The following is a 13,518-nucleotide window of genomic DNA, read 5'->3' as shown; positions in this document are numbered from 1 at the left end:
CACTGAGCATTGACTGACAATACTGGTGAGTTGGTTTTGCTTTCTCACATTTCTACTCTGAATTTTCTGGATTATATCTTTAATTTTTTTTCATTAATACACAACAAAATTAAAAACGAATCTCGTATTACGATTTGGTTCGTAAGTTAAGACATTTTTTCACTTCTTCACTTCAGATAGATTTGTTTCTGGTGGATATATTGTTGATGAATTACTAGTTGCAGTAAATTCATCCATTGTTGATTAGTATATAGCAGCTTCACAGATGAAGGGGAACTCTTTCTTACAATGGAGATCATTCCATTTATAAGCACCCGCCGACGAAACCGCTAAACAGTTGCCGCTGCGATCTGGTTGTTCGTCCATCAAGTGGTATCTATATAGTCCACCATTACTGAATATGTGGTAGTTTCCGTATGCAGTGTATCTTCCATTTACCCAGAAATTAAGAGTTTTATCTGTGAAAAAGTCAAATAAGCATTTTTTAACGTATACCACAATAAAATCCTTAAGTATTGCTGATTAATGTCTATTCGCGAGAACTTTATCTTTACTGAACAATAACCAAACTCTTTCTTGCTTACAAAATATACCAAAACAAGTGTCTCGCGAAAATAAGGTTTAGCAAAAATTTGGTATATTATACTATATTTGAAGAATTTCAAGTACAAGTGCTTAAAGCAACTCGCGTTTGCTCATAATAAAAATAGCCAAATAATGTTGAGCTTTTTTTGAGATTTTCCAAATAGCTACCACCAAGGGGGAGAATAATGAAAAGTAAGAGAGTACTCGTATCTTCTTAATATATTGGTCACTTTTAAAACCAATATCTAAAGATCAATAAATGACTAAAATAATAACATTGAATAATGACCTACAGTGTTATTTAAATGATGAAGAGCGGTGAACTTGACAGCTAAGATTTTACTGGATTATTAGCTGCTGGTTTGTGACAACTAGCTTCCACCTCATACAAAATACATTAGGAAAAACCTTACTTGGCGTTCCAAAGCGTTCCATTAAGGCCGAACTCACTCTGTTCCTTTTTTGATTAGAGTTGATCATGAGTAGTCTCCCGTTTAAGGAATGCTTCTCACATGCTGCCATGGCGTCATCGTAGGTCTTGGTACTTGTAAACACCCGCCAGCAAAATTGGATGTCTTCTCCCTTTCTATGCTCCTCCTCTACATAGTCACTTGTACAGTAGGCTTAAAAATCTATACTACTATATTAAAATAATAGACTCGAATTTTTGGCCTTTAATACTGATAAATCGGAAGAGTTACCTGTCGTTTGTTTTATATATTTTAAACATCATTGGTACTTGAAGAGATACCGATTTGTTTTTATTTTTTCTCAATTAAGCTTCGCTAATCAATAATCAACGAAAATTCCTCAAAAAATTCCGGAAATCATCTGGATTTTTTGGATTTTACAATCTTGCGCGTGCGTATTACATTCACGCTAAATCACGGTGTTCAAATCAGCGAAGACAAATGTAATTTGTACTAAGTAGATATATATTTGTTATTTTATAATTTTCTCTAATAAGAAATCATAAATATATATGAACAAAATATATGTCAAATTTCCAATGAAAATTTACACGTATTTGTATTAATGTTTCTGAGTTTATCCATGCAAATGTGATATTGTGCCACGTGGGTAATCATTCGCCATCTCGAAGACACATTTATTATATGTTATTTATGTCTCTGGTCATCTCAACGGAGGCAAAAAGCTCATGATCGTAGGTAACAAACCATATTCACCACCGAAAGAGTCAACAATTGCTTTATTATATAGTCAGGATTTGAATGAATAAGACATTGAAGGCTGCATGACGACTCCATTTTCATTAACGAATTTTTGTCGTAGAAAAAAAAAATGTCCAGATTATAACTTCTAACTTCTGTGTTTTCCTTTTGCTGTGTGTAAGACATCGAAATGTTTGTAAAATAATCCTACGAGAAATTTGACTAAAATTTTTCCTGCTCAGATATACAGCTGGCTGCGGCCGTTACAACCATTGTTTTCAATGTTGTTTTAGGTATTGATTGTGACGTCACAATGCCGCGGCACGCGCACTGACCCTCCGGTGAATACGGCTTCAAATCCAGTGAATATGTAGTATTATACAGTTATGGAATGGGTATGAGGGAAATAGCAAATTTATGGTTCCCCGAGGGAGGAAACTATTTCCCGAGGCGACGAAGCCGCCGAGGGAAATAGTTTCCTGCCGAGGGGAACCATAAATTTGATATTTCCCGAGTACCCATTCCATAACTGTTTTATTATACCGAAACAAACAAAGGAGATTTATTAACTAGAGACAGACATTTTTAAAACAATATAGAGGCATTTATATAAATAATCAAAAATGCATGTGAATCCAATTTTGTTAAATATATGATGCATCAATACCGAAAAAAAAATTAATTAAAAAAACAATAATTTCACTGACATTTCGAAGGATTATCGTTGTCCTCTTTTTGCTTAGAAATTCCAGTATGATTTTGACATCGCATCAGGGAGTAGTCCTCAGATGGGGGAAAAAGTATCTTCTCGGGGAAATAAACAGTTTTATGGTATTAATTTTATATAGAGTAATAAGAGTAGAGGTATAATAATATGAACTGTTTGCGTTTGTATTGATTATATAGGGACTATTTATAGACTATATAATATACAGTTATGGAATGGGTATGAGGGAAATAGCAAATTTATGGTTCCCCGAGGGAAATAGTTTCCTCCCTCGGGGAACCATAAATTTGCTATTTCCCGAGTACCCATTCCATAACTGTTTTATTATACCGAAACAAACAAAGGAGATTAACTATAGAGACTTAGACATTTTTAAAACAATATAAGGGCATTTATAACAAGAATAGATATGGGTTACCCCATATCCAAGATATTCGACTTTTAATTTATTCGAATTTTCATTGTGTTCAGATGATTTCTAATAAAAAAAAAAAAACAAGTATTTACTGACAAAACGTCAGAGATACTCAAGCTGTAGAAAGTCAACTATAAAAGTGCCATATACATAAATATCCTAAAATGACATAATATTTAGGCTACTGAGTTTCTACATCTTTTGTTGAATAAAATATGCATATAGTAGGAAACAAACTGAATGTACATATATAACGTTACATGCATGTAGTGACTTTATCACAAAGTTGCACATGCATAAAAATAGTTTTAATTTCACATAGAACATAAACTAAATATAATTAATCGTATAATTTTGAAAATGTATTTAACACCTCACTCATTTTCAGGAATATTTAATCCAAATAGCATGTTACAGGCCTATAGCAACGTTTTCAAAGTGAAAGGGGGGGGGGGGGCTCCCAAAAAATCCCGCGTACTATGGGCCTGTGCTACATGTGTACCATCTAACTTTCCAATGATAGAAACTTCTGTAAAAAAAAAAATCAAAACAAGTCCAAGCCGTTATGAATTATCAAAGATAGCCCATTTTCATAAATAACAAAACTTTAGATCTATCAAGGATAGATTTTAATTTATTTTTTAATTTTGTGCTATTAAAAAGTACTATCACTCAAGGTATAGGCAGATGTTAAAGATGGTCCAACCTGTCACCTTTTAGATTAATCAATGAACTCGTCCATTGATGCATTGACGGCCGTTGTTAAACGCAAAGGAAAGCGCGAGATCGGTTGCGGCTATGGAGCATCACTGAATATTCCTCCACCATATACTGATTTTGAATATACAGACGTTTTGAAGATAAACTTCATTTTTGTTTCTAGAAATGTTTTTATTTACAAAAATAGTACATTTTCGTGTTAGATCGATGACCATAACTCAGCCCCTCTAGCCCAGTCTACGGCTTCACCTTGAGTAAAAACCTGCACTTGTTATGAAACTGGTGTATAGTTCTAAACTTCTTTATGTCTGTAGAAAGTACTGATACCCAGTCTACTGATCTAAGCGTCACTTATAGGGAACGGTGCACACACCTGTTCTTGCAAGACCAAATAGCCTAGGTCTACACACGTGCGAAGATCTTTCCGAGCTCGGAAAATCACGTTGCTTTGCCGAAAAGTGTTTAACCATAATAACCATTCCGTTATTTAAAAAAAGAGAGAAAAAACACACAGTTAATGATTAACATTCTAACTCAAAAGAAAATATACGGCAATTAACGAACAATAATCATGACAGTAATATAATTGGTGAAAAGATTTATAATTATCAATCGAAGTGTGACCTATATATTTTCGTGAAAAAGACTGAGGAGGCAGCGAGCGTAGGAATATGAAAACTTTTTATTTGCTTTTCTGGGGAAAAAGTGATTTTCTTAAAATCTTTTAATGTTAATTTTGTTTTCTTTAACGTATTAAATATACATCATTATTCTTAATATTTGTTGTAATGTTTTATCTACTGATCATGAATGGAACTATTTTCTTCGGAGCAATTGTGTGAAGAGTACCTGACTTTAGTAATATATCTTGAATAGATAATATGCACTGATCGAATATATTAAAAATAATAATAAATGCGTGCGATTCCGATTTTGTTAAATATGTAATGCATCAATACGGAAAAATTAAAATTATTAAAAAAATAATAATAATAATAAATTTTACTAATATTTCGAAGGATTAGCGTTGTCCTCTTTTTGCTTAGAAATTCAAGTATGATTTTGACATCGCATGTCGAAATGTTTTGACGTCATAGTTACATTGCTAATAACATTACGTCACGGACTCGAGATTCCTTGAACGCTCCGCCCACTGTTCATTTTAATTGGTTAAAATTAATAATAAATATTCATGAGGGAGTAGTCCCAGGTAGTAGCTCTGATTTTTCAGGGAGTAGTCCTCAGATGGGAGAAATAGTATTTTCTCGGGGAAATAGACAGTTTTATGGTATTAATTTTATATAGAGTAATAAGAGTAGAGGTATAATAATATATGTTATTTATGTCTCTGGTCATCTCAACGGAGGCAAAAAGCTCAAGATCGTAGGAGCAATGTTAATGTAGCTACCCGATTTTATTTTATCCTTCCTTTCTTTTATGCTTTTTTGAGGGGAAAGGGGGGGGGGGGAGGTGTTACAACTCCAGCTAGAATCACATCTTAGTGAAGTAGGCATTCTTTTTCCGCCAAAAATTACAATAACATTATTTTCATTTCTTAACTTTGAAATAAATCGAAATAATTAAATAACCTCAATATAACCGATATTTTCAATTTGAAATGTGTCTAAATGATTGCAACTTGAATTTGTTCGCCATGTTTACTATTACCTTCACTGCTGAGATTTATAACTTCACCTCCAAAAATTTCTTTAACTTTAAAAAAAAAAGTGGGTGAAATATGTAAATTATTGTTATTGATCTTCGGTACGTTATATAGAAGGGACAGCCTGTTCTTCTAAATATGTAAAGGTTGTCGTGGTAACTACGCTTGATAGGTAGTCTGAAGTCAGCTCTTGCGGCCCGTACAGTTCATTCTTTCAATGCTGCTAAAATATCGATTGTTTGTAAAATTTAATCCATGCATAGTAAATCTCAAAACTATGAGGTGGGACAAAATTAAGATCGTAAAAATATTTATTCAATGATGGAATGAATTATATTTAATCGTAGCAAACAAACTTATGTTTTATTAAATCGCCACAAGAAAAAATACACCAGCGTGAAAACAAGTTGTCTTCTTCAGCAGCCATGACAGTTCTCATGTGATGAAATGACTTTTGATTGAAAACGTTTAATACTGCAGTAGATTAATTTTTGTTATCACTAAACAGATATATAAATGTTTATGAGGTATGTATTTTATTTTTGCTGCATTATTTACGTATGAAGTAGGAAATATTCCCATATTCAGTTCAAGATCCGCTCCCAAATTCTCATTGGCTGTCCCAAAATAAAATCGGTAAAGGTCAGTAAACTTTAAAATTTGCGCTAAACTCAAACTTTACTAAATATTCACTGGCGGATTTAAGGGGGGGGGGCGTGGGGGGCGCACGCCCCCCCCCCCTAAAATTTTCAAAGTATGATATGACTAATATTAATAATGCCATACTGTGGTATATAACTAACCAATACCACTATTTTTGTGCCTGGTTTTACTCTTAAAATACACGAAAACCCAGGAGCTTCCGGGGGCTTCGCCCCCTGGGCCCCCTCTATTCAAAGTATGATATGACTAGTATTAATAATGCCAAACTTTGGTACATATAAACTAACCAATACCACTATTATTGTGCCTGGTTTTACTCTTAAAATACACGAAAACCCAGGAGCTTCCGGGGGCTTCGCCCCCTGGGCCCCCACCAGGGCTTCGCCCTGGACCTACTGGGGGCCTTAAGGCGGCCCCCAGACCCCCTGCCTAAACGAAGTTATCCACGCCCCCCCTAATCACAAATCCTGTATCCGCCCGTGATATTTTGGAAAAATTTATGCTCTGAATAATAACATTAGAAACATTTATTTTAAAATGTTCCTGATTACATTGTATGATTTCAATTAAAAAATGGAAAATGATATTGTATGATCCAAAAAGAGTTGTACCCCACCCCCAGGAAAAGGCTTCATTATTGCAGCAAGAAGTACCTTCAAATTCCTACTTTCCTACTTAGAATACCCTTGCTTGGCTTATCTAAGATAATGATAATTTATGCTTCCCATATATTTTATACTTAGTATAAACAAGAGGCCCATGGGCCACACCGCTCACCTGAGCAAATATGGTCAATTACTCTAACCAAAACAGCTTTAACAAATCAGAAATATCTGAACAAATTTAGTTTTTTATATTGAGTTTTTGATATATATTCTAACTTTGAGATTTTTCTCCAAAGATTTTCATATGTAAAATTTACAGTAAATATTCTGTTCCCCCCTCTCCCATTGTGGTTGTACCCTATCATGACCAGCTGTGATCGTCATCATCAAATCTGAATGCACATTATATGAATTTACATTTCAGAAAACCTCTCTGGTCAAGTAGTTTTGGAAAAGAAAATTCATAAAATTTCCTATAAATACTCCCATGGATACCCCTCCCCCATGGTGGCCCCACCGTACCCCCAGGGGTCATGAAAGGTCATGATAAGATTTAAACGAAATTGAGATTGCTTCCACGTAAGTTTCAACATTCCTGGCCAAAAGGTTCTTGAGAAGAAGGATTTTAAAGATTTTCCCTATATATTACTATGTAAATTTTCGAAACCCCCATGGAGGTCCCACCCTATCCCTGGGTGTCATGATTTTAACAATTTAGAATCTACACTACCTGAGGATGCTTCCATTTAAGTTTCAACTTCCCTGGTCAAATGGTTCTTGAGAAGAAAATTTTTAAAGATTTACCAAAAAATTTCAATATTTTTTAATTATCTCCCTTGGCAAAGGGCGTGGTCCCTCATTTTAACAATTTTGAATCCCCTTCACATAAGGAATTGCTTTGTGCCAAGTTTGGTTGAAATTGGCTTAGTGGTTTTGGAGAAGAAGTCGAAAATGTGAAAAGTTTACAGATAGACAGACAGCTAGACAGACTGACGACAGACAAAATGTGATCAGAAAGCTCACTTGAGCTTTCAGCTCAGGTGAGCTAAAAAGTAAAACACATTACATTTGTTGAATCATAAAAGATGAAAAAACTTTCAAATTGGTTACTGTTTATTTCGAATTTTCAATAACTATAACAGGTTTAAACACAACTGAAGCAAACATATTGTTTCCAAAAATCGAATCAAAATTATTCAAAAACCGAGGTTTTTGTTTTAATCGAATCGATTCAAAATAATACTAATTCAAGGATATTACATTAATTTTTATCAAAACAGACAGTCATGAGAGCATTTTCTTATATCATATATAATGTACATTTGATATTCTTAATTTTTATTATGATCTCTTGAACAACCAGTATGTTTTTTTTTTGGGTGGGGGGGGGGGGATTATTTGCAAGATAATCTGTTCTGCTTCACATCTGCTAAGTTGTGTAGAAATACCAGTATAGCACATTTGTCCATTTTCATTTCTGCTTTTACAGATTATATACATGTCTATTACCTGAGTATATATAAACTATATGTATTAGCAGTGCTTAATAACTCTTTTATTGTTGAGGTCATATTTTGAACATGTTGAGACCTGCAGTGTTAAAATTATTACCAAAATTTTTACACCTTTAGTTTAATAACTAATTGTGTAAAAATACCAGCTAAACACATTTCTTCATTTTCATTTTCATTACTTTGCTTGATATGTATCAGCAGTGCTCAGCACTTTGTTGTTGTCATATTTTCAATAAATATCAATAGTTTCTTTTATTAAATTTGTTTGGAAAGGTGAAATTTATGTAAGCTCCGGCGTGATTCGAACTCATGACTTGATTTATAGCTAACTGGGGGGTCAAACCCATTCTGCGCTACGCCGTTTTTGCAAAAAAAAAAGAGAAAAAAAAAGAATTATATTCACATTCATTGTTTATTTCAAAAGTACCTTACAATATATGAATGTCCGATATGCACATGGATGCATTTATAACAATGTCATCCCGTGCACGCACGGGTCAAAGTCTAGTATTATCAAAAAGTATCTGTTGCAAAGGTTAAACAACTTCCTGTTTTGAACTGTATAATACCAAGTGATCCGAATTTAAAAAGTATCAGAATGTGATTAATTTTTGTTTAGATATATAGAACATTTTCTGACTTAAGATTGATTAATTGCATGTTGTTATAGATCTTATTCAAGAATTTTTCGCTCATATATAGACGTCACCATATACCGGTTAAGGGCTTCAAATTTAGATCTTTTACTCGGCATTCGGGGCAATTGAGTAATGAGAGATCTTTATCGTGCCAACGCCTGCTGTGATGCGGGGCCTCGGTTTTAAGGACTCATCCGAAAGACCCGCAACTTTCATTTCAAAGTGCCGAGCGCTTGGCGGAGGAATAGTTGCTACTTATTTTTTTTTATCGACATAGGTCAGTCGCAGCCGGGATTGAACCTACGACCTTCCGTTCACGGAGCGATCTTCTTAATTACGAAAATACATATATGCATATACATTTATTTTGAGAATATAGTGAAAAAGATACTAGTACATTGTGATACCCTTGCATAGTCCGTGTATGTGCCATGCTCCATCAGCCATACATTCTGAGCTCGGGTTCCCTTTGTATCCTTCGTCACAAGTATACGTTGCAGTTGCACCACAGAAATTATCGTAACCAGAGTTAAGAACTGCATTGGAAATAGATGGAGGGTGACTGTTGCACGTAACTAACATGTCTGAAAAAATCCCATAAATCCTAAATGTGCCGCCCCCTCTTCCTAAAGTCTTTCCTGACATATATTTTTTTTTGTTAGATAAAAAAATTGCAAATACATGTAGTCATGTTAATTTTTTTTTATTTTACAAAATAAAATTATTTAAGAAAAGACGAAAAGATGCTACTTTCAAATCGGACAGTCAAACTTTGAAATGCCCTAGATCGATATTCCGGCGAAACAAATAAATTATAAATCGACCAATTAGCAAGGAACACGGCCCCCGATCAGTTATAGTTTTCAGAAACCTTCATTCGTTGTGGAATTGAATTTTTCGATAAAATTCATGTTTGAACTCATTAGGAAGTATACTTAGCGTACAATTACGTAGGTGCAGGAAAGGATCCAGGAATTTTTATGAAAAAAGGGGGGAGAGGGTTTGTTCCTGCTAGTTTTTATGTGTGACAGGCAGTCTCTCTTTTTCAATTCACAGCAAAATGGATTGCACAGGTATCGTATAATACAGTTTTCACTGTATTGTAATTTATTTTCTGATAAAATTTCTTTTGTCACGCTTACTAGTATTTGAAAATAAAATAAAATGCGTTCATTAAAAAAAAAAAACGTATCTTAGTACTTACCTCTACAAAAACCCATTATTGGACTCCATGTTTCATTTGCGAGACAAGTGATCGAAATATCTCCAACATTCTCATAACATTCGATGCATGTATACGTTACAACGGCATTGTATGCCCGATTCTTATCCTTTGTTTCTGCATTTTGTAACTCTGGAATATGGCCACACCCTTCAATAATAATATCAAATGATGCTTTAAGAATTGTAAAAAAAAAATTTGAGTATATTGCATGGCAATGAAATATGCATTTCAAGCACGCAGTAAAATATCTATATATATATTTAGTAATCATTTGTATCCGTTCGAGCTATTTTCCTATCAGAGTAAAATATAAAGGAAATTTAGATATTCAATAGATAAACAATAAATTCGGTTTTATTGCAGTGCAACTTACTTAAACAGCGTCCAATCAGTGTCCAGTGGCCGTTGGCTGAACATGTTATAGTTAATGGACCGTCTGGCGCGTAACCTTTATCACAGGAAAAGGTAACTTCAGAGCCAATCATTGTGCTGTCCTGGCCTTTGTCTTTTTTACCTTTATCAAGCAAAGGAAGAGGCCCGCAGTCTACAAAATAAACAGGATCGGTCATATGTACAAAATAAATAAATACTAAACAACAGAAACGTGAATATTATGTAGAGAGAACATGTTGCAAGCCCTGTTTGGTAGTTCTGTAATTGTTAGTATTCGTACTCACCTAACGGGATACAGGTAGATACACCGGAAGTGGACTTTATACATTTGTTTCTTGGAGGACATGACAGATCGCAAGATTTCAAACAATCCTGGAAAAATATGACATTGTATTATTCAATAGAGAGGTTGAGATTTTAAACTTGTACGTGTGCACAAACTTTGACGTACACGTACGCGTTTTTTGTAATTTGTCTGCTGAGATTTAATGACGTGTAACATGAACGTGTAGACTGTAATCGGTGTCTCTGTTTCAACTATTTAGTAGTTTTGTGACATTAGTTTGACTTTAGTTAGTGAACAAAACATGGTTAAAATAAGTGTCCATAAAATTTAACATCCTAAATAATTAACAACAATAACAGTTTCACACATAAATTGACTAGTTTTTTTAATTGAAAAAGCTACAAGTTTACACCTACATGTAGATGCTTTTTTACAAGTTGTAAGAACGTGTAGAAAGCTTATCAACACAAAAACTGATGACGTAATACGCAAGAATTTAGGGAATTCCCCTACTAGACGTACCCGTACACGTATGAAATCTCAACCTCTCTATTATTTACAGATAGGCATGTGCATGACGCTACACAATACACTGTATATTTTTATGATGATTCCAGTTTTATTATTCTTGTGATAATGTTCCCATTTTCACTTGATGACAAAATGTACGTGATTGTTCTCGGTTTAGTTTAATATAATATAATAACAATACCATTATTGGTTTGGGTTAATTACAAAATTGTTTCTGGTTACACTTTTATTATACTAACAAAGTGTTCGCATTTTTTGTTTACAAAATTATTTAAAGTACTAGTATTTCGTTTGGAAGCATAATGGTTCCCAGTTTATCCTACCAATACTCTTTATAACAAAATTTTTCTTGGTTTTACAAAATAACAAATGTTTTGTTTCTGATTTCATTAAATTACAAGATTGTTCCCTATTTCATGTTGTCTACGGAATAGAATGAATCTTTGTGGGCTTATTTTTGTTGGTGAAACAAAGGGTTCACTTAATAAAAGAATATCGGGACATAGATTTCAAATTATAACAATGGGAGCCAGCACTTATTTACCCGATCATTCTATATGTACCATACCTACCGGATTCTTAAATTTCATAAAAATTCTTACAAACAAAGATACATAGCGAGTTCCAGTAAATTTTCTACTAAGCCTCATTCTTTACTCCTCACTAAAATATTAACAGCAGTGAAGGAGAACTTCATGAGTACTGCATCACAATATATTTGAAAAGTTGTGTAAATCAGATGTGGATACTTAAAAATTCCAAGGAATCTTGAAAATTTGAAATCACAAAATTTTACCAAAATCCATAACATCAAAACGTAAGACTTTTCATCACTTTATACATCCATTCCCCTTGATAAATTAAAGTCCAGGCTTTTTGACATCATAAAAAGCTGCTTTTTCAAGTACTCTGAAGTTGACATTTAAAAGATGCTTGTGTTTTTGTTGACAGTATCTATGTAGTTTTGGAAACGAGGTCTTCCAACAATCTGTTAGGATTTACATAGGTACCAATAGCGCCCCGTTATTAGCAGACATATTTTGTTACTCATATGAAGCAGAATTTATTCAAAATCTTATACATGAAAAGAAGAAAACACTTGTGGCCTTCAACTCGACATTTAGATATATCGACGATGTATTATCAATTAACAATAGTTACTTGGAACATTCATATGTCGACTCGATATATCCCAGTGAGATTGAAATAAAAGATACCACAGAGTCTGAAACATCTGTTTCATATTTGGGTATTTTACAGGAAAAAGACGTTAATGGTAAACTGACAACCAAGCTTTATGATAAACGTGATAATTTCAACTTTTCAATATACCCTTATCACCTGTATATGAGGTTTGTCTCTCAGTTGATTCGATACGCAAGGGCATGCTTAACGTACGAACAATTTCTTTAACAATGCAAGCTATTGTCAAACAAGCTGATGAAACAAGAATATCATCAGTCTTGTTGAAGTCCTCATTTTGCAAATTCTATGGTCGATACAATGACCATGTCAGCAAATACAATCTATCATTAAGACAAATGCTGACTGGAGTTTTTCATACTAATTATTAGGTTATTATTTGAACACTGAATTGTCTACGGATTTTTTTCTGTTTTTTCCGATCATGGCAATGAGCACACGACGGGTGTGACCAGTTGGCAGGGGATGCTCACTTCTCCATGGCACCTGATCCTATCTCTGATGTTTTAGAGGTCCGTGTTTGCTCTGCTCCTGATTTGTATTGTTTTAATTTGACTTTTGAGCTTGAATACTGTTGTTATCTCCATATTCAATGCGATAACAATTTACCCTTGTAGACAAATTATGCACCATTTCTATTTCAGAAAAGATTAGTGAACGTCAAAATGTTTCAGATATATACAGTAATCTATGCTCCCTCCCTCTTCTCATACCTTGCATACAATCTGAAGCTGGCTCTTGGTCACAGAAGAATAGTGCTTTGCATTTTCTATGCTGGAGTCCTCTTTATTCAGGTAACATATGAAATACTTCGTATTGTAGTTAACGGACAGACACTCCGTGTTAGCCATACACTCAGCAGCACACATGTTTAAACCAATACCGGGGATCTGATACAGTGTATCTGACACTATTTTCTTGTCGTGCTCGAAAACAACGTTCGTTTTGCATCCGAATGCCAGCATAAAATCAACGACAAGCAACCGCACAAATAAGGTGATATTTAAATAAATAAACATTTTTGGTCCTTGACGTTCTATGTTTTTGTGTTAAATGAGATCTTATCAATCCGTTTCTTTTTTTGTAAAATTGATAACTACTTGAAAACTGAAAAGATTTATTGATTTGTTTGAAAATTAATTATATTAATTACAAATGAGCTCTTTTACTATTTTATC

At 33.9% G+C, this 13,518-nt stretch overlaps 1 protein-coding gene across 1 annotated transcript; it reads right to left on the bottom strand.

Moving 5' to 3' along the window:
* Window positions 1-243: 243 nt before the first annotated feature.
* Window positions 244-13,305, bottom strand: LOC133200103 (sushi, von Willebrand factor type A, EGF and pentraxin domain-containing protein 1-like). The gene is made up of 6 exons (XM_061335840.1): window positions 13,054-13,305; window positions 10,605-10,692; window positions 10,301-10,471; window positions 9,907-10,074; window positions 999-1,184; window positions 244-458 (listed from the first exon to the last, which is right to left on the bottom strand). The coding sequence occupies exons 1-6, from the start codon at window positions 13,303-13,305 to the stop codon at window positions 244-246; spliced, it is 1,080 nt and encodes a 359-aa protein (XP_061191824.1).
* Window positions 13,306-13,518: the final 213 nt, after the last annotated feature.

This window comes from Saccostrea echinata, unplaced genomic scaffold (assembly GCF_033153115.1).
Source record: "Saccostrea echinata isolate AGI-Se365-2 ecotype Australia unplaced genomic scaffold, CSIRO_AGI_Sech_v1 ptg000037l, whole genome shotgun sequence".
Taxonomy (NCBI): domain Eukaryota; kingdom Metazoa; phylum Mollusca; class Bivalvia; order Ostreida; family Ostreidae; genus Saccostrea; species Saccostrea echinata.
Note: the sequence above shows the minus strand (reverse complement) of the source record. Positions and strands in the feature narration are given on the sequence as shown.

Excerpts from the sequence above, each read along its gene's own strand:
- LOC133200103 (XM_061335840.1), bottom strand. The coding sequence starts at position 13,305 with ATGCTGGCATTCGGATGCAAAACGAACGTTGTTTTCGAGCACGACAAG. Across the intron at positions 10,472-10,604 it reads ATCTACCTGTATCCCGTTAG|ACTGCGGGCCTCTTCCTTTG; the intron begins GTGAGTACGAAT and ends TTTATTTTGTAG. Across the intron at positions 10,075-10,300 it reads ACTGATTGGACGCTGTTTAA|GGTGTGGCCATATTCCAGAG; the intron begins GTAAGTTGCACT and ends TTATTATTGAAG.